This window comes from Cyanistes caeruleus, chromosome 1 (genome assembly GCF_971803275.1).
Source record: "Cyanistes caeruleus chromosome 1, bCyaCae1.hap1.1, whole genome shotgun sequence".
Taxonomy (NCBI): domain Eukaryota; kingdom Metazoa; phylum Chordata; class Aves; order Passeriformes; family Paridae; genus Cyanistes; species Cyanistes caeruleus.
In genome coordinates, this window is record NC_141701.1 from 100,064,503 (window position 1) to 100,090,481 (window position 25,979).

The following is a 25,979-nucleotide window of genomic DNA, read 5'->3' on the forward strand; positions in this document are numbered from 1 at the left end:
ATGTAATTTCTTGCTAAAAACTTATGCTGGGTGTTTTTCAGAGCAGCCAAGAGGTAATAAGAACTTGATTTTGCACATAATTACAACTTTGGAAAGGCAATTTTGAAAAGGAAAATCACTATATGCTCAAACAAACACAAGAGAAACATTTATTTTTTCACACTTGAAGAAAAGGTTTTGCATTTAATATCTGCACACAAGATTTCAGCTTCTTCACTATTTTTCCCAATATAATGGGTGGACTGGAATAAGAGCTGAATGCGAGTGTGAGACTGAACCAAAAAAATCCTAGATGAAGTCCTGGATTCTCACAAGTTAATAGCAAAATAGCTGACATAAACAGGCCAGAATCTTGTTTTTCTCTTGTTGTGCTCGACTGAACACCATTATCTACACCTGCAAATGGATCTTGTAGGAATCGAGAGATCTTTTAGTGATATCTGAACTTGCAGGGACCCCACAAAAAAATCAATACATTTTCTACAGCAGTATGTTCTTCCTCTACATTTGTAAAAGCTAGCCAGGAGATAAACAGCTTCCAGACTGATAAATAACATATCCCAGGTCATCTAGAAACAAACAGCACTAGTTAATAACAGGCAAATCACAAACCGTGTTAAACTCCATATTAGGGGCCTGATTCACTGCTGCTCATTCCCAGCTTTCGAGAATACACCTTATGGAAATGATTCATTCAAACTCACTAAGTCAAATTTTTTCACAAATCAGAGAAAAAAAACCTTCAATCCTCTTCACTGTCTCTGAGTTACTCTCTTGTTCACTGAATTACTTGCTTCAGGTTACTCACAGCTGTACAAGGAGGGCAGAATATGACCCTGTATATCCTAGGGTCAGTCTGATTTGGAGCTGAAGCTGCTAATCTTTAAAACATTGGTGTTTTGATGTGTTTTACCTCTTTTCTTACTCCCCACCTCTACTAGGTTCCTGTATAAGATCGAGGAGGGGCAGTATGGAACAAGAAGCTGCTGCAGTACACTGGAATGTTTATGAGGACTAAAAAGCACACTCCTAATCTGGAGCTGCACCAACACTCCTGTGATTCATAATGCAGCGACTGCGAACACTGGAGCTACAAGAAGACTGCTATCGACAGGTCTCAGTTGACAGAGGTGATTAATTGCCATCCAGACAATGCCATTTATTTAATTTTTAAATTAATGGGGTGTAAAACTTTCTTTTGTTGTCTCTCACCTGTGTGGACTCAGAAGGTCCAGAGCTGACCTGGACAGGGTTCAGGACACTGGGGATGCCAGGGATGGGTCTCTGGGTAGGAAAAGTTGGAGCAGGATGGATGAGTGGAGGGCTGTGTCCAAAGGCTGAACCTAGGGTTTGCTGACGACTTATAATTTGCTGATGCATTTGCTGGAGGGATACTGGTGTAGGAGGGTATGTGAAACTCAGAGCAGGGCTGGATTTGGGAGAAAAAGGAGGGAAGAGGGAGGAAAAAGATGAGGATCATTATGGTAAGGAACCATACAGATGAAAACTTTAAAACATATTTGATATCTTTAAACTACTTGAAGCCAGATTTCCCCCTCCCCCTCATATCCCCTTCATGCCCCAAAGGATGATAAATCCTGATTTTAAATCCAGGCCTGCCCTGGATTTATTAGTGAGTACAAAAATGATACCAATAACAAAACATAACATTTTTTCCTAGCCTCTACCAGGAAACCACAGAAAGCTGACCGAAATAAAATTCAGAAAAACTGAAATAAAAGGCAGGCAGTTCAATAACAGCTATTTATTGCAATAACAAACTTTATATAAAGAAAAAGAATGGGTGCCTACATGCTTTATAGTACTTTTATTGATAATGCAGTTCCCCTATGTTCGCGTGTATGAAGCAGTTCCTTTAATCTTGGCTCATGCTACTCTCTTTCATATGTCTCTAGATCTTATTACAAGAGGAGAGAAAATCAATTGGTTAAATGTGTTCTGAACACCATGCTTGTCATATCACTCATTTGTTTGCAAAGATGGAAAGCTCAGTTCATCCAGAATGTCACCTAAAGAATTTCCATCAGTGCCGTTTGGTTACAGAAACTGATGGATTAACCTTTCCCCTTTGAAATTGGTGATCAATGACTTCCAATGTAGAAATATTCCAATGGGAAAGCACTTCTCCTTCTTCCAGTAAAACAACATTAAATGTCTATTAAAGCCCATTATGCATGTTAATACCTGTCATCACTTCATTACTTCACCGTATTTCCCAGACCACAGTGACTTAGGAGGAAATTACGCTGCCATCTAAGGACCTATTCCATGGGTAGTGCAAAAGCATTCTTTGTGTCACACTTGAGAAATAAATGGTGTGGAACTAAGTCTTCACACACAGGAGTAAGAGATCCTCCTGTAAATATTTGCCAATAACTTCAAGCCATAAAGGGGAAAAAAAAAAGAAAAATAATTTCATTGATTAAAAAAAAAAAACACACTGAACTATCAGAGTTCAAAAAAGCCACAGGAATATAAAACATTTGGTCTCAAAAGAGAGAGGTGTGGGCATTATACCTTCCAAGAATCAAGGCTTCTTCTAATGTCAAATTTATCCAAATTAACAGTCTGGAGTCTTAATTGCTGTTGCTGTTAAGTACATTAACTGAAAATACTGTAATACAAAAAGCCAAAATAATTTCAACCATTTTAAGTAATAATTCCACAGAAATTCTGTTCATTAATATGACTATACATTTTGTCTGTTTGAGTACAGTCCATAAAAAGATAGCTTCAATGTGATTACATTACTATTATTCCTGGTGAGAACTCTGCATTACAATAGTTTGCCCATTTAGGACAGAATATCATTAAGAATACCCTGGGAGAATTTTACTGGTCTTTGAGGAACTCCCTTTTCATTCTGCATTGTATTCTTTCTAATAAAGGGAGGCAGAAACGTAGTGAAAACAGTAATTGTTCACAGCAAGAGTTAGGGCGAAATCAGTAATAATATTCAGTTATTGAAGCTCTATAGTCCCTGCTAGTGCTCCTGTAAGCAACCATGAATGATTACAGCACGACTTAGCTAAGGTAGCCACTATGGATGATTAATAGGACATTAATCAAAAGATGCATATCAGGCTCAGAATTTGTTCACAAGCTTTCTTCTAATAGCTGATTTCATGTTCACTGAGCTCTATGCCAGTTTGTTCAATTTATTCTTCAGTGTACAAGCCATTCATCAAAGAACATAATGATTTAACACCCCTTTTCCTTTTTAGTGAACAAACATTACTAAGTGTAACTACTCTGGTCTGTTCATTAAAAAAAACACAATTACACTGCCATACATGAGGCTGAAAAAAAAATAAAGCCTCCTTACTATTACCTGGTCTTTTTTGCTTCCACACATACACTATGAGTTCACCTCAGACACTCAAACACTAGACGGCACCATCCTGAAGATGCAGTCAAATTCACCAAGATCAACAAACATGAGACACAAACAGTTTGGATGAGGTATTTTATTTCTTTCTCTGTGAGTGGTTAAAGCCTAGGAGACTTTCACCCTTCAGATGAGTCAGTTTAAAAGAAAAAAAAAAAAAAAAAAGGACTGATTTCATTGGCAGTTCCAAGCACATAGAAGCATTGGAAATGGTTGAGTTTTGGGGATTTTTTTGACTTTTTTTCCCATTTGACCATGCACAACAATACTTATCTTTTCAAGTCCAGGTTCAAAACTTCTGTCATGTCTTTCAGACTCTACATGCTAAAAAGACTATGGTATGACTCAAGCAGTGCAGTGCTTAGACATTTAGTAAGGATACTTGCTATTCCCCCACCGACATAAATTAAAATGGCCTCCACTAAAAGGATAGATTTTACCTGCTAGAGATGTCCTTGTTATCTACATCTGTCTTAACACTGTACAAGCAGTATCCACAAAGAGGATGCTAAGCCAGGCACTGACAAAATTTTAAAGTACAGTATAGGAGACAGACATTGTCTTAGCTAGAAGTTCTTACTGGAAAACAGTGACACCAGCAGCAGATGCATTAAGACAAAGCTGGACAGATGTGCTAGGGGAAGGAGGAATCCTTTTCTCTTTAGTATCTTTCTTTTACCCTCATCAGCAAGGGCTGAGTCTAAGGGACTAGGATTTTCCTATGGAGCCTGAAAACCTGCACTTCATTTCCTCTACCTCCAAACTTCAAACATCTCAGAATGAAATGAAAAGGTGATTGTGAGGGAGCAGAGGAATAGCCAGCACAGCTAAGGGGAGTAACTCAGAAATGGAGACAATGGTTCAGCCATCAGAGTGACTTCTTAAATAGCTCAGATAGCTGCCTTCAAATAACAATTCTCTCCAGCTATTTCTGGAGAGCTCCTCATAAGGCAAGTTGACCTGGCTGGGTTTAATGTCATTCACATGCAAGATGCTGTCACTGGGCAGCCTGGAGGATTTTTCTGATTTGAACAGATCAGAAGGTTCTGAAGAGAACAGAAGGTGGTAGGTCTTTCTCTGCCTTTCAGAAACCATACAATGAAGTTAATGTTGAGGGCCAAAAAGCAGAAAAATAAATCAAAGCTCTCAACATTGTGCTGGCATGGTGTGCTCTATTGGGAAGAGAAGGCCTGGATTCCTGCCCTCCTTCTCAAAGTTTTTCACAGCACTTTGTTCAGCAACTCCTGAATACAGGATGGATGGGGAATCTCTGTAGCCCAGAGCCCCATGTGATCCCTCTGCCTTGACCAGCAGCCATATGTTCTCCTGCTGGCCCTGCCAAGCTCACACTGCTTCCTCCTAGCCAGGTGGCCAGCACCAGCAGGGACGGTGGACAGTGGCACCAGCTGCCCTTCTCCAGTTGTTCCAACCATGTCTGCTTATAAATGCAGTGTCACTCAGGAACCACCTAAAATTTCATGCTTAAAAACCTGAAAGTAGCAAACCAACAACTAACAAGGAGTAATTCCAGAGGCCTCATTTTGAGTCATGTTTCTTTTAAGATAGTTTTAAGAGGCTGCATTTCAGACAAGGAGAGCTCAAGACTTCCGAAATTCAGATGCCAGAAGTACATGAGATTCCTGCCCAAATTGTTCATATTTTCCAAACACCAGCCACTTCCAAAAAATCTTGGATTCACAGAAATGTAAATGAACTATGAATCTTTTCCTTCCACCTACCTACTGAGATATGAAAATTTACACCACTGGAGGGAATTTAATTTGTACTTCTGTTTCAGACTTTAAACAAACTAGAAAAGGAAAAGAAGATGAAAGCATGTATGGCCACTAAAAATTACATGCCAGTTATCTTTTTAGTTGTTGAGTTTTATGAGGAATAAGGGTTAGAAGAAACATGTAATATTTCTGCTTAAGCATTCAATAACTCATATACACTGACAGAAAAGCCCATCAGTGATATCATTTATTTTATCATATAGTGGGCTTCTGTGTCTGTCTGTCAGTCTGTCTGTCTCTCTTCTCCTCATCTGCAAAGTCTCAAACTCCCTTCACTGGAGGTAATTCAGGGCAGTGAACTACATTGCAATTACATGAGCACATCAAATTTTAAAGAACAGACTTCAAGAAGAAGAAAAACAGACGTTATAATCAAAACCAAACTTTGTGGCTACTTTGTGGCTGTCCTGCTAACAAGGTCGTTCAGTTTCTGGTCACAGCTGCGGAATTTACCACAAAACATCTGTGAATTAAAGTCAGGAAAAAATCCTTTTTTCCTATGCATTGCATAGGTGTGCCTAAGAATGCAAAAAATGATGAGGAGATTTCAATTTTGTGAATACTACAAGGATTGTCTCACTATATCACAGTAGTTTTCTTCCCAAAGTCTCTGAAGGTACCCTCTTTGTGTTATAAAATACAAAGATGCATGGAAGACTTGCACAAGTATGAGTGCTTTCCCCTTTCTGGTTCTGCTTTGAAAGGTTTTAGGACAAGAGCTTCCTAAGCATAGTAATGAGGGAGCATTTAATGAAAGACATAGGGGAACAACTTGAAAGAGAGTTTAAAAAAAGCATTTGTGGACTTTTGGAATAGCTGCAGACATAGCCAACAGGTTCATATGTGACTAGACAAATCCTAAGACAACATGTCCATAAAGAAATACTGAAGAGAACAAGCAAGAGTGTGTACTTTGGAGTTGCTAACCTAAACGCTGGGAGAGCACTAAGAGAACAAAAGTGATCAAGCAGGGGGGGTTCATGTGCTTCTTTAACTAGAATCCCCTGTTTGCACCATCAGAGACATACTAACTAGAGTAACACCTTTAGTTTTACCCAGTGGGATATTTCTGATGTTTTTCGGGGTTTTTTTCTTTCATTTTTAAATTTCAGAAAGATAAATTTGTTTCTTTGGGGTATCTTTATTTATTCATATAGAAACATATAATGTTTAGTATAATACTTCTTAAAAGTTTCTTTCCTATCCTCTGTCTAAAATATTTCCTGTGTCAACTGAAGATCTAGCACTTTGTTATTCTACGTAGCACTCATTATCTGCCTTCCCCTTCCTCTCTTTTCTTTTTTAAATATTGGAAATTATTTCTATGCCTTCTTCCTGTCCAGTCTGTAAAAAAAACAGGTAAACTCTATTTCAACTCATCCATACAGTTTTTCAGACCTCTGATCTTTTTCTTTGCTTGTTCTTGTAGTACCCCAGCTGTCCAGCATCTTTTGAAATAAAACAATGTAGAAGAGGTCATCAGACAGGAACATGGGGTGTAGTGATACACACTGTCTCCATCTAGATCATGGGGCAGGAGAGGGCTTCAGGCCTTTTGGCCTTTTGTAGGGTCTTTGATGTCTGGGTGCTGCACTCACAATCCTACAACTCACTTCATGAGGGAGGGTGCAACCAGCACTGCACAGGGACATGCAGGCCCTTCCTGAGTCATGGAAAAGCCTTGGCACTCCCTGTTTGCTGTACAGCCTCCATCACCTGTTCTTGCCTTCAGGGACTTACACCAAATTATAAAAATCCCTCCAAAAAGAACCCCAGTTCAAGAAAGAGCTAAGTAATTTCTAGGTGGACTGCCTTCATGTTCAATAAAGCTGATCATCACAAACTAGGATAACACCTAGTTAACTTTAAAATGCACTTCTGTTTGTTTACCCACAATATATATAATACTCATATTCAAGTAGGTACAGATGTCACCACTTTGCCTCATTGTCCCTTAAGAGTTGCATGAAGCCTGTGAAGAAGGGAAACCGAGAAATCTGGGTTAGTAGGAAACCACTAATATTGGAAGAATATCTGGACTCACTGAATTCAATAATGCTTTTATCCTTCACTAAGACCAGGCCAGGATTTCACCTTCAGTTTTTCATTTCTATTTCCAAAGTCCTTATAAATTGTTTATGAAAGTTGTCGAGAGGCAAACAAGCACCTTTCTGTTTTACTAATGGACCCAGCTATTGTTCAGGAAAGCACCCTAATAACTCTTAAATACTTCAGAAGAGGGACTGACTTCAGCAAGTCCTTAAGTGCCGTCCTAAAGCCTGGGTCTTATAGACACAGTAATCTCCAGTAAGTCATAATACAAGTCACAAGTTAACAGTGATCAAATATAGCTTTTCACATGCTCATCTGCTGTTTTTTTAAAAATAAAACCTAATAGAAGAAACAGCTTCATTCATCCCATGATAAACTGCCATGTAGGAGCCACTATTCGAAATACATATGTAAGAATGGCTGGGAGCTGAGCCATGGGCGCTGAGAGGATCTGCGTAAGTTGACTTCATGCACAGAAGTTTATATAGATCTTTTGATGGAACAATGTATATGTATAAGATGGAGCCAGGAACACTGCATACTCAGATGTGAAAAGCTGTGGACAGTCAGCAGGACAGACTCATAGTCAGACCCCAGAAGAGGTGTAGAAGAAAGGGCAGTGAGTTCTCCTTAGACAAGGATGCAGAAGATAAGAAGAAACCAGTAACTATATGTAAGAAAACCATCTCCTGTTGTTTGAGTTGGCAGAAACAGGAATTAAGTACATTCCTTGTAAACACACAGGACCGAGTAAAAAGAAGTTTTTAACTCTGTCCTCTACTTCTCCTCATGGCACCAACCTGCAAGAGTGAATGATGATAAATTGCTCAGGACACATGAGTGACAAATCACTTGGCAGCCTTGCAGCCCTGAAGAGATTTGAGAAACTCTACTGTTTCAAGTATCTTAGACACAAAACAAAAACCAAACAGCATTACAGGAAGACTTCAAAATGCACTTCTGTTTGGAGCAGTTTACCCACAATATATGTAATACTTCTAGTAATAAAAAATTGTACTTTAAGTTCTGTTCTTCTCCCTGAATTTTTTAACTGACAACACTGTGCTTTGAGTAGGCAATGTAGAGAAGTCATCAGTAGTTTTTATGGCTTGTTACTCAAGTACAGGGGAAAACAATACCCAACTTTGGCTATGAAACACAGACTTCGACTATGAATCACAGACATACTGTAATCTTGAATGCAGGTATGAGACTTGAAATCCTTCGAAAAAATATTTCAAAAATGACGAGGTTTCAAATATTCTTCTGCATTTGTAATGTTGACATGTTGCATTAAAAATCATTAACTTAGAGACAAGTCATCTAAATGAATTCATAAAAAGACATATCTTGCATCTAATAAATTAGAGCATGTATTTTACTAGGTTTTCCAGTTTCCATCAGATAATAACCATCACTGTACAACTGCATTCAATTCACATACATCATTGCCCCTTTTTATTTTTTTACTTTTCTATTACCAGTTTAACAGTCTGTGGTTTGTAGTTTCTCTTCAGCTTACCTTATTATCTATTCTGTTTTATCTGCTAGGCTAGGTGAAATTTTTCTTCATGAATACATTGCCATACCCAGAGTAAAATGGCATCGTTTCACTGAGAGCAGTGGGGCCACGCTGATTAACCTTATGTGCTCAGACAGCACTGTCAGCTTTGTCCTTCTCACTGGATTATTCCTGTGAAGGAATCCTTAGTATCCTAACTGGACTTTGAATTAATGTTACCTTGCATAATTTATCTGTGCTCCCTCCATGCAAGCTGATGCTGCTTCTAGCAAACATAATGTTGAATTAAATTCATGGCTAAGCACTTTCAGGCTTCTAAAACTGGTAAAATTTATTACATTCAAAGTGCTAATTAATACTTGCTTTTAGGGTCTGAAAATGAAGTAATGAAGTGCTAAACTCCAGCACACTTGTCTTAGCTTGAGAACTTTGCTGGAACTAATATTGCTCTGGATTCGATGATTTTAAACTCTTTGAGCAACACTGAGCTGGTCTGGAGTAAGTTGCTTCAAATGGGCATTTAATTAGGAGATCTGTGACACAGATTTACAGGCATGTATACATAATCTCACTTGTATATAGGTGCACCTGTACATGTAAATGTGCATGCAATAGGTGCCTGCATAGTCTGCATTCTTTATGTTGGTCAGCTCCTTAGATTTTTCTCTTTCCAAAGGCAGAAATCCTGCCATTCATGGTTCTGGTGTTTCTGGTGAGAAACATCCACCACTTTCTAACACAAGGTGCGAGTGACCTCTGAAACAATGTCCCTGAATGTCACCCTCCTATAATCTACATGAGCTTTGTGCAGGAGGCCAGCTGCATGGTTATATTTCCACAGAGCCTGATACAGATGCAACTTTCTGTAATACTGGTGAATTTCACTTTTATTCACTTTGCGGCACTTCTCTGTCATTCACACTTCTTGAAAGAAGGTATGAAATGAAGCTATTATTGCAGGATAGAGCATTATATTCCCTTCTTTAGATTAACCACAGTACAAGACCATGGAGAATAAAGCCCTATATTGCACATATGTGAAGGTCTAGTTAGAGTAGGACCTGTTTCAGAGAGGTTGCACTCAGACTGAATTTGACTTAGTCTGAACGGAAACAAAGCTTTCATTTAAAACATATTGCATGCAATTAATTAGAAAGCTTTTAATGTAAAAAAGGCTTTTAGTCAAAGTCAGCTCTGCATATAACTTAGGCAGATCCCAATAAGAGTGATAAAAAAACAACAAAAAACCTATGAATGCTAATAATAATAATGATAATAATAAATACATCATTAAACTTTTTATCCAACACATCCTATCATAACAAGCTTCTTGCAAAATACTGCTGTGAATGTATTCTGTTCTACCTGTGCTATGCTAAATATGTCCTTTTCCATTTCATTAACCAGGATCTGATTGTGTCCTTTTACACAGACATAATTACAGAAATATACAAACTTACAACTTACAGTCTAAAACACCAATCAAAGGTAAGAATTAAAGTAGTTGGATTTAAGTAAAGATTAGATACAAATTCACAGATGGGGTCTTCTGTTTCATACTGCAATTGTCAGCAATCTGAGCATGGAGTTGAGAAATGAAAAAATTGTATCTGCATATGTGACAAAATTATTTTGAGCAGCATGGTGAAAGCTAAGTGGTTATCTTTAGAGCCCAGTATGCTAGATGAATGAGCAATACTGATAGCAAGATGCATATCGATACTGAAATGGAGTCAGAGCTACTCATACACTGGTTCTAAATTAACTGAGACAAATGACAAGAAGCACTTGCTTGTCTCAATGCAGAATTCAATGAAGGAATGGAAACTTGATCAACATGAAGCTATGGAAAAAACATGTTAAAACAATTGGCCAGGGGAAAAAAAACTAGAAAAAATCATGGTGCATTTGAATTGCTGGTCCTCCCCTGGAATATTATTGCATGTAGTAGAAGGAGACTTTCAGACAGTATCAGCAGAAAAGACAATGCAAGAACTCTAAAGAACAGACTGAAAACAACATCAGAAAGGAGATGAATAAGAGGAGACATAATAAGAATATATAAAATATTGAATAAAGAAGGAGGATTGAGAACATGAGGGCTTCCTGTCTTATAACTATGAGACATTCTGTTAAATTCAAAAACTGGATAATTTAAACCTGATAAAAGGATACTCTTTCCTTTTTTCTCTTTTTTTTAACAGAGTATAATTAGACTGTTGGTCTCTCTGCTAAAGATACTTTCACTTTTCTCTGTTGATATCTTTGTACTTCATTTGGATATCTTAATTCTATATTTATTTTTCTCTTGATTTTTTCTTTGTGTTTGCAAAGGAAAACTGGAGAAATTATTACCTAGTCACTCATCTCTAGATTCAATGCACTGACTCATTATACAGCAAGCACTCTATACGAGGAGCTTATATGAGATGAGGAAGTAACTAAGAATCCAATACCTGCTTGGAGAAATATAACTCTTCTTCACTGATGTTAATCCACTGCTGTCTAAGATCACCCTACAAACCCAGCTATCCCTTTCTAGTGCTTTTTGTGAAAATATCCTTTCCACCATTCCCTGATGCTTCAGATCAACTCAGAGCAAAGTGATGGGAGCCAGAGCAGCCAGAGTCTGGCTGTAATTAACCATGCTATGTTAATTGTTCTGATACTATCAGGGAAACAGGGCAGCTCATGGGGAAAAAAGAAAGTGCTACTGTGTTTTCTCAGTTTCTTTCAAACCTTCAAGGAGATCCCAAAGGGTTCTTCTGCTCACATGAAACTGAATTTTCACAGGTTACGAGACAGCTAAGTTATATTCCCAGTTTTATCTGCCTAGACCCAAAGAAAGTCTCTTGTAGTAGGTGGAACTACTGATTTAAACACCTTGGATCTGACAGGGAATTCAGATCATTTTCTGACTGACTTTATAATTTTGGTATCACAGCATTGCCAAGGGACTAGAGGTTCTAAATTTCAAATCTTACGGAACATGAAGTCCCAGCCTTCTGTGTTTATTAAAGACCAGTTAATCTTTTGTAAAGCTTTTAAATCAGTACTCTTAATATCATGGGAAGTGATTACCCCCTCTATACTCACTCTAAACCACACTGTCTCTCAAAAAGAAGTGCGACTGAAGTGCAAAGTCTAATAATTGTCACAGGTAGCAGATAGAACATTAAGTACATCTTGACAAAGGATTAATAGCAGGGGTGCTGCACTGCAGGACTGAGGCAGGTAACCAAATGAGTAAATGTCAAATGAAGGATTATCCTCATTTGATGCTATTTCACACACCTCCTTTCTGCATAATCTCTCCCAGCTGAGACCTAAACCAGGTGTTTTCAAATGCACAAAGTAGAAGCTCTACCTGGTGTGCTAAAGGAGATCCACTATAAGCTGTCAGCAGGAGTGTCATCTCCTTTTCAAGTACTCAGCCAGTAGTCAGGATACAGCACTACACTGCCAGCTGACAATGGCAAAGCACCCGCCAAGCCAAGCTCTCTCTGGATTGTGCTAAACTACTAGTATTTATTATTCAAACTACAGTAGTATCCATGTCAAAGACCAGAGCCCTTCTGTGCTTGGCTTTGTACAAACAGAGACCAAAATGTGGCTCTTTTCACCTGATTTCATCCTCAGCATCCCACAGTGCTCATACAGAGGATCCAATGCTGAAAAGCTGTGTGAAGCACAGGATGTACTCTTTCAGCCTCTTTTTTTAGCCAGTGCAAAGACCACTGAGGTCCTGGAGACACTTTCTTAACACAAGCAGTACCTTTACAAAAATGAGTGTAAATGAGCATTGAACCCACAAAATTAAACGTAACAGAAGTAAACCTGCCCACATCTTCATGTGCTGAATTTTTATTTTGCTTTATAAGCTTTTAGTTATGTGACAGCACACCCCTTTTCCCCTCCGCATGATTCTTAACTCATTCAGTCCACAAGACATGTGGTAGCCTTCAGCAAGAGGTCCTCTGGTATTTTTCTTCTCTGTGCCCAGAGTAATGCCCATAGGCCTTCCTTCCCTTGTATTTAAACCATCAGTGAATAAATAATTACTGACACCCTCCTGAGCTTCTCCACCGTGCTCATCACTGTATAATCTAATTGCTTCACAAAACATTAATGCTTTCAACCTCCCTCTGAGGTGAGGGGGAAGGATTCATTTTGCACAGGAATGTGAATCAAAGAAAGATGGAGGCAAAAAGCGTCACTCATTGAGGTCACCCAATTTCAGGCAAGAAGATCTGGGCTAGTAAACATGACACAGCACATGAAGTGTCCAAAACAGCTGTCAGTATCTTCAAGTCATGGCTGTGAAAAATTTGACTTCTCTGAAGAATTAAGAGTGGTAGGCTGGGACTTCAGAAGACAAACTGAGCCTGGCAGACACTTCTGACTAAATCAGTTTGCCCAACATCAGTCTGGAATTGTGATGCAAGAGCACATGAGGCCCTCCAGGGAGCAAACAACCAGGTACGAAGCTCCCTTCTCTTTCAGGCTGCCTGGAACAGGTGAGGCAGTGTCCTGTGGCTCTCACTGATCCACAGAGGATGTTCAGGATGTCCAGGCTGTGCACTGAAGAAGACGGGCCCTACAAAAACCGTGCAACCCTGAAGTTAAAGATGGTATCAGAGCACAATCACAAGGGGGCAGTACCTTCATTCTCCGAATGACTGACTTCTGAGTGCTTTATTTTGTAGCCTTTTCTCTCCTCTGCTCCAAGTCTATATTGTGTTAAAGAAAGGCATTTCACACCAACTTGCTTAGCTTGTACAGTTTCTGGGGTGTCTCCTGTCTCCTCTAAAGATTGCTTTATGTTTCAAATAACTGTTATGGCTGGACAGACAGCTGAGACTCCACAGGCTTTCCAAGGAGGTACCAGAGCTGCAGCTGCAGGGAAAGGTCCTCCTTCCCCTCTGTGGGCCCTGGACTGAGTGCTTCGTTTATTGAACACATGCTAATAGAAACCTCTTAAGGGCTTATCACTTGGCTGAATGGGACAATTTCTCAAGAACAGCAAAGACCACATCTACATCATCTAGGCAACATTCCTGGCAAAGTTCAGCTTCCCAGTAAAAAAGGTAAGCAATAGCTCTTCTAGTTTGTACAGAAAAATCTCTTCTTCCCTAACTTCATTTGGATAAATTAATAACCTTGCTGATGTTTTTTGGAAATATTCAGCATTAGATAGGTATTTACCATGAAGAATGCTGCCAAGTGTAAACTATTTGGACTAAATTAAAAAAGATGGGAAACAATATCAAGAAGTAGAAGGATTGTGTAATGTTAAGTATAGTTAATGCTACTGATATTATAGGAAGTATAAATCCTTCCTGTCTTGCAATTCCATCTAGTGGCTTGCTGAATTGTACCATTTTCTTGCAGCAACTCTGATGACGTTAACCTGCAAGTTTCCAGAAGCTGGGATTTTAGACCAGGAAATGTTTCTTTACAGACTCTGATCATGGTTGCTGACAGGATATTAAATGGGATGAACCTATGGTTTTATTCAATACAACAGTTATTGTGCTGAATGCATTATTTGCAAGACAGTGGATAATAAATTAGGTTTTAATGACAGTCCTGTTGGCATTTAGTCTTGGAATTTATTAAGGAAATTAAATGTGGTTTGCATTTAATACCTTACATCACTGTTTTTTTTGGTTTGTATAGACAGGTTCACACTGGAGAAGTTAAAAGGGCACCAACAGAGGTGAGCTGAAAAGCAGGAAGAAGAGTTCTCCCTTTCCTTCCTTTCACCTGAGAAGAATGGAGGTATATATTTCCAAATTTGCAGGCTGAATAGACATACCCTTATAAAAATGGAAAAAAAAAAAAATCTTAATTCAAAATCATGTGAAATTCTGTATTATGCATTCCTGGGAAGTATGACCAAGAGGGGCTGAAAGCTTTGGTCAACCACAGGTTCAGCCACACAAGCATTGCTTTCTCCAATGGCACCAGTTCACCAGACTCACTTTGAAGGCTCCCTAGCATCCTTACTCAGTCTTTGCCCACAGCTCCCTCCAGTTCCACAACTGTCTTCAACAAAACTATTCATCTGACTCCAGCTTTGCTTTGGAAGAGTAAGAGAAGACTTACTCCACTGCAGAGACTATCCCAACTTTCATGCACCATTTGCTTTACCAAAGTCACAAGCTGTGGGAAAGGAATTTAGTTATTAAGTGCCATCCCACCCTAATGACAGTGCAGATAGCACACCTCTGCACAGTTACATGTATTTGACAGATGTGGTCCAACTGCTGACAGCCATTGACATAAACCACATTCTTCATTAAGGAGCTTCATGACTGGGACCATGGCTCCATTGACTGCGAAGTTGTACTGCAGAGCTATGACACTGTACCTGTGAACTACTACACAGCTACTCAAGTACATCAGAGCTACGAAGCATGACTGTTTACAAGTGCTTAGAAAGGAAAACACAGCACTTACAAAAATATCAATATTTACAGTGTTGTCACTCTCAGAGTTTACCAGGCTCACGGTTTCTAACACACCACTTGCATGCTCCCCATCTTCTCCAGGAGTGAAAATCCCCATAGCCTGTTTTCAAAGCTGTAAATGTGTCATTTTTGCCACAGAAGCATTTCAAGATTTCACAGAATATTCTGAGTTGGATGGGACCCACGAGGCTCATCAAATCTGACTTTTTAAGTGAATAGCCCACACAAGGGGACAAACCAATTATCTTGGTAGTGTTTTTGAGCCTTGCCAAAAATGGGTGCCCCATCTCAAGAAACTGCTATAGGGACTTGCTCCTTTGCCTCATTGCAAATTGAAGGTGGAAGCTGCTGTTAAGCCAGGGCCCAGAAGCACTCTTTGAGGGTTATAACTGCAAGCCCAACATCTTCTGATACTTTGGAGAGGTGGGGGATTTTATTTTAGAATACCAAAGGAGCTTTTCTCAGTTAACATATAGCCATGCTACAAATAGAAAAATGTTCTGCAGTTGCATCTCCATTTTTTCTGCTGCAGCTCTTAATTTTCTTCCACTCTTTTGTTTTTACACTATTCCTTTAGTGCCCTCTCCTTTGTGCCTCATTTTGCTTCCCTTCTCTGTACAACTCCTGTCCATCTCTTCATTTGCTACTCTGTTCTTCTGCCTCCAGAACAACCATTTCTGACTGTTTTCTTGCACACACAAGTGAAGCAGCAAAGTCAAAATCACAGAATTTCTGATGACAGTACTTCCTTGGTGCCACAAAAAAAGAGAAAAAAAATTAGCCAGAGAGTGTCATATCTTTCAACACACGAAAAAAAAAATATAAAATTGGAAATGAATACCCAAAAGTTAAAGCCAAACATTTGAATTGTACAGTACCATATTTCTCTTCTTTACTTTCTGATGATTATAATGTAGGAACATTTCACTGTCCATCATATCTATGGCTAGAAGAACCCAAGTGACTTAAGTCACAAACCTATCCTAGGTTTGTGATTCCCGGACACAAAAACACACACCATTCCTGCTGGTCAGACAAAATACTATCTGCACTGGACAGTATTAGGCCAAAAAGTTCCTTCTGGTTACCTTTCTGAGCAAGAAAATTGTATTTTATACTTTAAGTTCCAGTGAATACACATTATAGAAACTGTAAAATGCACGTATTCACAAAAAACCCCCACAAGTTACTTAAAGATGTGAGTATATGTTAACATTTGTGTGTGTGTGACACATAAACGAGAATATACAATTCATGTAGAAAATACAATTCTTACCTTATTGCACTTGCAGATAAGTGGCCATAAGAGCCACTGGCTGACGAACTGCTACGAGAATTATTGAGAATGGTGACCAAGGAATTTGGAGATGTCCGTATCATGGTCTGAAGGTCAAAGCTGTGATCAGACAGGGGGGATATGGACAACGTGCGCTTTCGGCTCGGTCTAGCTGACAACCTCGGGCTCGGAAACCTGGCACCTGTTATGGAAACAAAAATAATTACCCACCAGGGTACTTCATGGGATTTATTTGTTATCAGTGATGGGTAGAGGGAGACACCAGCACACTGTGACAAGTCCGCTCACTTCATTTGTGATCTACTGGCTACGATTGAGGAAAATTAGGAAGAAAAATCTTTCTTCCTATGGCTTACCTCAGGGGAGCTCTGTTTATTAATGTGCAAGCAAAATGATAAATGGCTAAACAAAAGGAAAAGACTTTTATGAGTTATCCCTCTCATTTCTGGTGATTTATGAATCTGATGGCTTCTTAGACATTCACATCATTAATTCAACCATGAGCAATGAGACAGTGGTTCAGATGGGGGATACCAGCAAGCCCAAACCACAACACTTTAATACACACAGCCAAACCTACACATGTCAAATACAGTATAGAAATGAAGAGGCAGTCTTTCCTTTGTTGACCGTAATTCTGCCAGGGGGATACTTGATGCAAAACTAAAAATCAGGCCTAAAACAAATGCTAAAAGGGCCAGATCTATCAGCAGAAATTAGATTGACATTCAGAGCATTCACATGAGAACAGTAAGCTTTATTTGAATTTGTCCAAGATCCCATGATATTCTTTTGTTGGGGTGTATAGGGGCCTACAACTGCTAAATTTCTTTAAAACTGGAAATCAGACTTTTCAAAGCAGCAAAATGAAGGCAAACATACAGATACCACTTAAATAAATACATATTACATTTCTAAATTTTATGTCCTGTCCTGAAAATCTTTACCTCTTCTGATCTATTTTACCATGTCATCCCAACTCTCTGCAGTCCTGACAGAAGATATATCACCTTAAATTTATTCCCTTTATTTAATTATTTTCTATCTTGGTTGAAAGCAAGGAGAGAATTAGCTTCCCCACTGCGTACTGAACAATTTCCTTTAACAGTACTGCTGCTTCTACCCTTTTAATCCCTTTAACCTATAGCAAAGGAATGAATCCTAATGATCCTGACAGCCAGGGTCATGCAGGTCTTGGGTTTGATGCTTACTTTACAGCTACTTCTCCTAGAGTCCCTGACATTCTCTGTAACTTTCTAATAATTCACAGCTGGCCACAAGTATCCAGTATAGGTCTGTCTTTCCTATCTGTGTCCAGGACCAATTTTTTGCAAGGTAATTAAATTTACATGTCTAACAATAACCAGAAGAAAAACCCAAATGACTCTAATTAGAATAATCTTAAGACCTGAGCTAGATTAGAATCTATTAGTATGCTTTCTTAAACACCTGAGTGGGTTCCCCTTCTTTCTGTGCATGCTAGCCAAGATTTTAATACAGTATCAAGGGCTGCCATTTTATTGCTGTTGTGACTGTGTGATCAGATCTTCATTTATAACCCTTCTCTTTGGCATCTGGGTAATACAGAGTTTTGTTCCTTCCTGCTCTGTCTCCAGAATAAGCCTTAGTCCATACAGCTCCAATCTTTCAGTGAATAATCAAGGCCTTGATTCATCATTAAAAATTTAGGTACAGCCATTTATTTATTCGTAAAACCTACCACATGCTATTTTGTGTAATCTGTTTTATCTCCTTTTTAGGAGTTTGCTATTGTACTGAGTCTGATATTTTATTAGTCCTGTGCTTCATGTCTTTCAAAGGCAGAGATCTTTTTCTTGTGCTAAAATAAGAAACAACAACGATCAGCAGCTATAATAAACTGCAATATATCTAACAAGGAAATACAACATACATGTCATGGTAAAACAAAAATAGTAGTAATTTGCACTTGCATCTTTCATCCGCATCTCTTCTCTGCTGACTGCTCAGCTGGAATGAATTAAAACAATGCCTCTGGAGTTAGTGCTTCTAATGTAATTTACCCCAGATGAGGATACAATTCAAGTGTTTTATCATGGGTTTACAAGGGCATAGCTAAGTACAGGCATGATATTCCCTGCAGTGCCCTGCATAGTCTCAAAAACTGCAGAGACTTCCCTCCTCCTCCTCCTTGCCCTTTCTGGACTGAACCTGTCTCCTTTACCCCCTGCCTAAATCATGCTATGGCTCTTGCATGTCTGCCCTCTGCTTGTTACACCTTCCCCTTGCCTGCCAGCTGCTGCCAGGGCATCCCTGTGTCTGCTCTGGATGCAGGAGATCTGTGCCCAGGGATGGAGAAAGACACTCCTTACAGCTGCCAGGGGCAGCGCCAGCACTTGAGCCACACATACAGTAGTCTCAGCCTTCCTCTGTTCCTCCAGGCAGCACCTGTTTCAGGCCCCATCTAGCTCTGGGAATTCAGCAGCCCCTCCATCTACCTGGGACAGGAACAATCTCCTAAGGGAGATTTTGCAATATCCTACAAAAAGGGAACATTTCTGCTTCAGCCAGGAAAGATCTCTATGGAGTCTCATCACAGGAGACAGGGATTCAATGCAAGGGGGGGGATTCAATTCAATTCAACTTAAAATACAATTGAATGGAATTACTGTTTTGCCAGAATTTCGTGGTTTAATTAGGTCTCATGTGCCTAAAAAGTCTTAAGCATGAGCTGGCCATTCAGTACAGGACATTTGCTTAACCATTTATTTAGCATAACATCAGTTTCAGTTAGTATGCTACTATGAGAAGGAACAGGTCACAATTTGTCAGTGCCTCTGAACACTAAACCAAACTTCCCAGCCTTGCCCGGCATTTATTTTAAAAACAAACACTTGGATATTTACTTATCAATTTGAGATGTTCATCTGCCCACAGTGCTCTCCCACTGAAATATTACATTCCCTACTCAATAATGCTTTAAAATCAGAAAATGAAGGAGCACTGATTCACTAAAAATCCATTTACCTCTGTGGAAGTGCTGATAAAAAAAAACATCAGCTTTGGCAAAGCATGCAAATGGAAGCTGACAGTGAAGATTTGCTTGGAAATGTCACCCTTTTGGAGTAGACGTTATAGAAATAAAAAGTCAGTAGTAGACAGTAAAGACTTGAATGTGCCAACAAAAAATTCAGCAGGTGTCAGAAAAAAAGATCTTATTCTGAGGTGGAGATCAATTCTAAAATAACAGATATCTATCTCCATCATAAATTTCAAAAATGGAATATGCCATCCAGCAAATTTGCCCATGAATTTGATTTCTGAGTTGAAGTTTTTAGCATTGCTTAATCATTTATAAGGCAATCTTCAGACATGTATCATTTATTCCATCCCTTTAAATCAAACTTCATCAAACCTGTTTTATTCCCTTCCTTTAAATCAAACTTCTTTGAACATGTCTCAGGCACTAGTTTTTATTGAAGGCTGTGAACATGGGACATTTGTGAGGGGTGGGTTAAAGTCAAAACTTTTTTCTTTCTTCTCCTCCTGCCTTCTGTTTACAGAGGCGTAAAAACTTTGTTTTCACTTTATGAAAGTTTATCATAAATTCTGTCTTAGTTTTCAAAATGATAAATCTGTCATCAGTATGAGAGAAGAAGGAATGGATTTGATACTCCACCCTCATTCCCCAACTGTGCTTGACAAACAGAAACCCAACCCAGTCCAAAGCTTCTCACTCCGGTTTAACTCTTTGGGCTGGTGTTTGGGTCTGGCTGAGATGATGTTCATTTTTTCCCACTGCAGCCCTCGCAGTGCTGTGCTTTGCACTGGCATTTGGAAAACAGTTTTGGCTGCTGCTGAGCAGTGCTGGCACAGCCCTGTCTTCCAACATTCTCCCCCCATGAGAAGGCTGGAAGTGGGCAAGATCCTGGGAGGGGACACAACCAGGCCAGCTGACCCAAACTGACCAAAGGGATATTCCAAACCACGTGATGTTAGCTCAGACATGAAGGCTAAGGAAAAGAGGGAGTGAGGGAGCATTCATTATTCACAATGTTTGCGTTCTGGAGCAACTCCTCCCTGTGCTGGAGCCCTGATTCCCGGGAAGTGGATGGACATTGTCTGCTGGTGGAAAGTAGAGAATAAGAATTTTTGTTTTCTCTTTGCTTCTGCACATGCAATCTTTTACTTCTGCCTGAATAAACTGCCTTATCTCAACCTACATGTTGCTTTCCATCTATTTTTCTCTCCCACATCCGCTGAGAACAGGGAGTGACAGAGCAGTTTGGTGGGCATCTGGCATCCAGCCAAGGTCAATGCACCACAGCTGCCCAAACTCTTTAGGTCAGCTGGGTTACTAGAGTCTCTAATGCCAAAAGGAGTAGGCCAATACCAAATACCTTTGAAAAAGAGAAACCTCCTGTTCTGAGTGAGGATAGACAAAAGTAAATCAGAGTGAGGATATTAATAATTTGGAATCTTGAAACCCCACAGAACATGCTTGTGTTCCATTAAACCTCATTTAAGAGAGCAGAACATATTCCCCAAGTGAAAAATGCACCTATCAACCCAAAAGACACTGATTTTTAAAATTGTTATAGTGCTTAAAGATAGTTTTGGCATTCAGTATCTTTACAGCCACAACAAGCAATTTCAGTTTTGCTGCTGTGGTGCTGTCAATACCTTCCACATCTGTTCAGCTCCTGTTCTGATGCTACACTTAAAGGTAACAAATCAGACTATTTTAGAACAAGCAAGAAGATGGCAAGGCTTGCTCAAGGTCTCTGGCCACCAAAACTGTAGAGAAGCTTTATACTAGCAGAGAAAATTTTGGTCCAGTTTTCATGCTGCTCAGGACAGGATGAAGTAGAATTACAATTAAACAAGCATAATCTTGGAAGATTTAGCTTTATAATACATTGCAGAAGAATAAAGAATAAGCTTTATTATTCTGCAATTAGACAGCTCAAGGACAGTGAAGATGTCAGAGCTGCAAGAAGTCTATTGCTCTTTGGATAAGATTTAACCTCTGATTAATAATTTTCCCACTCTTATAATCCCCATTTGAAAACAGTTTTCCAGCACCACAGAACAAAACAGAAGACCCCAAACGGCACATACACAATACACTTTGGAACTCAGTGCATGCTGCTGTTGGAATTATTATTTGCACTACAGGAGGGGGTAGAGATTCCAAATTTCTGTGCTAGATGCTGTCTAAGCACACAATTAGGAGACAGACTTGCTTCAAAAAAGAAGAACAATGTCTTGCTTGTATCTATTTGGTTGTTGTGCAGAATAAATGAGCAGCAGCCTTTCAGTCAGTTGAGTCAACTTGCTCAGAATTTGATAGCAGATAATGAGGGAAACTACTCATGTGTCTTCTGCTTCCTTTGACAAGACTGGCAAAGGCAAAAGACTACTTTTAAGATCACCATATAAATCCTTAAGAAGAAAGATCCAAACAAATGGCATTGCTTCGCACTGATCGCTGTACTTTGTTATTAAATGCATACATGGGCATTCTTACTGGGGACTTTTTTAAAGTCTTAATATCAGCTTCCTGCTAATTGTTTTGTTCTTGTTTCTAATCTAAAAATCTGACAAAGAAGAAAGGGGTTTTCTTTAGCATGATGAATGATAGGACATTCAGATTCCTATTTAATGACAATTAATTTACTGTATACCCATGCAAGTTAAGATAGTTTTAATTAGTTTTTACAAAGTAAAAGGGTAACTTCATACTCTATTTAGATAAAAGCAGCTATTGCCTGACTAAACACATTCTCATCAAATACAGAAGGTGAGCTGAGTGACCTTACTAGGATTCACTCTTATTTTAATTCTCTATTTACTATTGAAAAATAACCCATTTGCATAATAGTGCAGTTTTTGTCTCTAACTCTGAAAAAATGCCTAATTGAAAAGTTGCTGGTATAATTAATCTCAAATGTGTGATCTTAATTTTTAAAAACAAACACAAAACAAATTAAAGTGTGCATTTCAAATCTATCCTAGCTAGAGCTGGTGAACATAAATATCCTTATTAAAGATGATGGTTAGGTACCTTTTATGAATGGACTGAAATCATGGGCAAAGGTCAAAATATTTCCCGTTAAGTAAGAAGTGATAACATTCTTGGGATGTAAAAGATGCAATTCTATGAATATTACAGCATACACAATCTCTACTAACACATGGAGATCCTTCTGCAAATGCATTATTTGCATGAGTGCTGCAATGTCTTCTGTTTTTCTCTGGTTTTCTGGCATATATATGGGTATCTAACTTTCTAAAGGCTGAATAAACCCATTAGATCAAATATGCATCCAAGAACGTAGTTTGGCACTGCTACTTATGTGCATTCAGACACTCTCTCACAGTGGGAACCAAAACCCTTGAAAATTTAAAGTAACCCTGTTCGTGGCAAGTGAAGTTTGACTAGTTGACCTTTGAAGTTCACTTCCAACACAAACTATTCTAGGATTCTATGATCCTTTGCAAGGAAGCCATGCCCAGTCACACAAGCTGGGGATCTGTCCTTGTGGTGGAACACAGCAGCAAATTTACATTACCTATTATTAATAGGCCTTCAGTGCATTAGCAGTGTGCCTCATCTCTCCCTATTCCTCTCCAAATCCAAGGAAACAGAATGAAAAAAGCTTTCCTGCATAGTTTCACAATTATCTGTCTCGCCTGATTATTATAAAAATTATTGGTCAGTCAAGTACATCACACTCCAAGGCATGTGTTCTGCAGGGATAGCTATACATATTCCTATATTCCCATGTGTTCCAGAGGTAAACCTCCCAACACCCAGGCTCCCTGAGATCGCCAGCTATGGTGTGCAGCCAACAGCAGGAAGAAATTGCATGTGAACAAAAAGCTTAAAATTCTACAGGAAAACAAGGTTGTCAATATTCTTGTATTGTCTGTACTACCAAGCAAAAGTCAACATCACCACCTTTTCTTGCCACCATTTTTTACTGCCCTCATCAGAAGGAACAGAGTACATCCTGAAAAGCATGTAAGCATCTATGACTCAAGGGAATGCTCTGCATAATCCCTTCTGGTTGATCAAAAGAAGCAGTAGCAAGCAGTTTGCAAAGGGGTCCTCTCTTTTCCTCCTTCAACAGAGAAACAGAGACAGATTAGAGGACTGAAAGATGCTAAGTGGATAAGAAGGCTCTTAATATTATGGAAATATGGAAAACTAAGTCAGGATCCTTGAGAATCCAGTAAACTGCTTCACTATACAAGTGGTTGCTGGTCTATTGGTCTATGATACACAATTTGTAAGTGCAGCTAGCACTCTCTGAGAGGTGCAGGGCACGCTCTCCTAGCAGAAAAACAGATGTAAACTTTCTGTTAACAGAGAGCTCATCAGGGAAATACTCAGACTAACTATGAAAGTGAGTTACTGATTGCAAATAGAAAAGGACATTTTCAAAAGCACTCAAGCCCTGCTAGAAGTAAAATTTATAACCTGCTTTCAGGAGCAGTCCTGCTCCTCTCCCTACTTTCTTTCCAAGTTTACTTTTAGGCTTGACATAACCCTTGTGCATTTGGCAATCAATTCTCTGGCCCTCTAGCCTCATGAGGAGGCTTATGTTGACTCCCACTTCTCTATCAGCACAGAGGCCTTTCGGGTCAGACCACGAACAATCCACGTGGTTCCCTTTATAGGAACCTTTCTACATTTCTAGAAAATATCACTCACTATCCATGGCATGAAGATATTCCATATGAAGAGCCCCGGCTCCTGCAGTGGCAGCTGAAGGAATGATGTCTGCATATGGGCTGCGCTGGCCTGCCAACAGAGCCATCTGATGATAATATTCAGCTGGACTGACGCCAGCATGTGGAGCTAGAAAAAACAACATAAAAGTACCATTAGTGACGTAAGATAAACAAGAAGGAAAGTTTTATCACATTGCCGGTTTCTCTGGCTATTAAAACAGCTTGTTTATTTTTTAATGTAATGCAATGTCTGCAGTATGCCACCACTGGTCAGTATTTTTAACCAATGGTACTGTAAAGACACCATTCACTAAAACAGCTCGACATAAAATATTAATGAGCTTGGTGATCTCATATTTTTGTATTTATTATTAAGTGACTCAAAAAGTGACAGGCTGACAGCAATGGAAACTAGTATGATTTATTTAGTGACATAAAAAAGCAGGAAAACCTTCCTAGCATTTTATTCGCATTCACCTCATCCCTGGCCCAAAGGAATCTGTCTCTAAGGTAACAGTGTGGCTGAACTTCCGTAAGCATCAGGTATCTGGAGTCTCTACTTAGGGGGCTAGAAGATTCTCCCTCACCACGTCCCTCTGTGTCTTGTTTGCCTCTTGTTTGTGGAGCAAAGAGCATGATTCCAGGACAAATAATAACTGTCCACAGACAACACAGTCAGTTTTTTATGAGGACAGACTGTAGTCAATAAATGTGACCATCCCATCCTTCAAAGTTCAAGTATAAATATGCTTGACACACAAGTCTGTTTGCAGAGTCAAAACTACAGACTGAACAGATGCTACATCAGTGAGGTTATCGTGATACAGTCTTCTGATAATGATTTGTATTAGCTGCTGTCTCATTTAAAAATAACATGAGAGCTTCCTGTTCCCCTCCAATTTTCAACCAGGCCTTCAACTAATGGGAAACCCTGGAAAAATACAAAAATTGTCATCACTTTAAGATCACCTCCTCTCAGCAAGCTTCAGGTGCTACTGAAGGTAGAAGGCTATTTCACAAACTTGTGTAAAACATAAAATAAGCTGGGCTCCTTCTCCTTGATCCTGACCTGCCATGAAACCTGAGGTGAACAGCCCTTCTCTCTGGTCTCTCCCTGTCCCACCTGCAAAACAGTTTATACTCTGGTCATCACAAGATGGTATGCAAGCTTGCCTAAAACACTTAAGGTTCCTTAGGTTAATGGGCTGCACCCCAAACTGGTATACCAGATCATTTTTATATTCTTTCATATAATTTGATTTCTTTAATCTCAGCAGTGGAATCTAGAATGAAAACAAAATTTTAGGCTGAAATTCTTTGAATATTGTTACCTACACAGAGCTACTAAAAAGGTACATTTTCATTAGAAAAGGTGATCCTAAATGTAAACCTTATAAACAAAGAATCAAGATTTACACTTTTAATGTTCTTTTGAACATAAACAAGGCATTGGAATTTGGAGAAAAGTTTATTCAGTAAAAGATTGCTGAAGTGTATAATCTGCCTTTATTACTACCAAATAAAATGAAAGAATGTACTTTTGATATTAGAATGTTAAACATAACATATAAGAAAGGGTTTTGAAAAAGAGAAGTATGTCAAACAGGAATAGAAATGGCCTAAGAATGAGCTGAGAAGAATGTAAAGTTGCTGGTATTTTTTCCAAATTACAAATTGATTTCACAATTAAACACCATCTTTCCACTTTCTG

General features: G+C 39.1%; 1 protein-coding gene across 5 annotated transcripts in view; it reads right to left on the reverse strand.

The window, feature by feature from the left end:
- The window catches only part of GLI3 (GLI family zinc finger 3), a 208,255-nt gene that overhangs the window by 43,672 nt on the left and 138,604 nt on the right, over positions 1-25,979 (reverse strand). For all 5 annotated transcript variants that reach the window (XM_086844807.1, XM_086844790.1, XM_086844815.1 and 2 more), the window contains exons 6-8: positions 24,249-24,395; positions 16,529-16,730; positions 1,213-1,429 (exon numbers count right to left, since the gene is read on the reverse strand). In XM_086844807.1, coding sequence (XP_086700933.1) covers positions 1,213-1,429; positions 16,529-16,730; positions 24,249-24,395 — 566 coding nt within the window. The remainder of the gene's footprint in view (positions 1-1,212; positions 1,430-16,528; positions 16,731-24,248; positions 24,396-25,979) is intronic.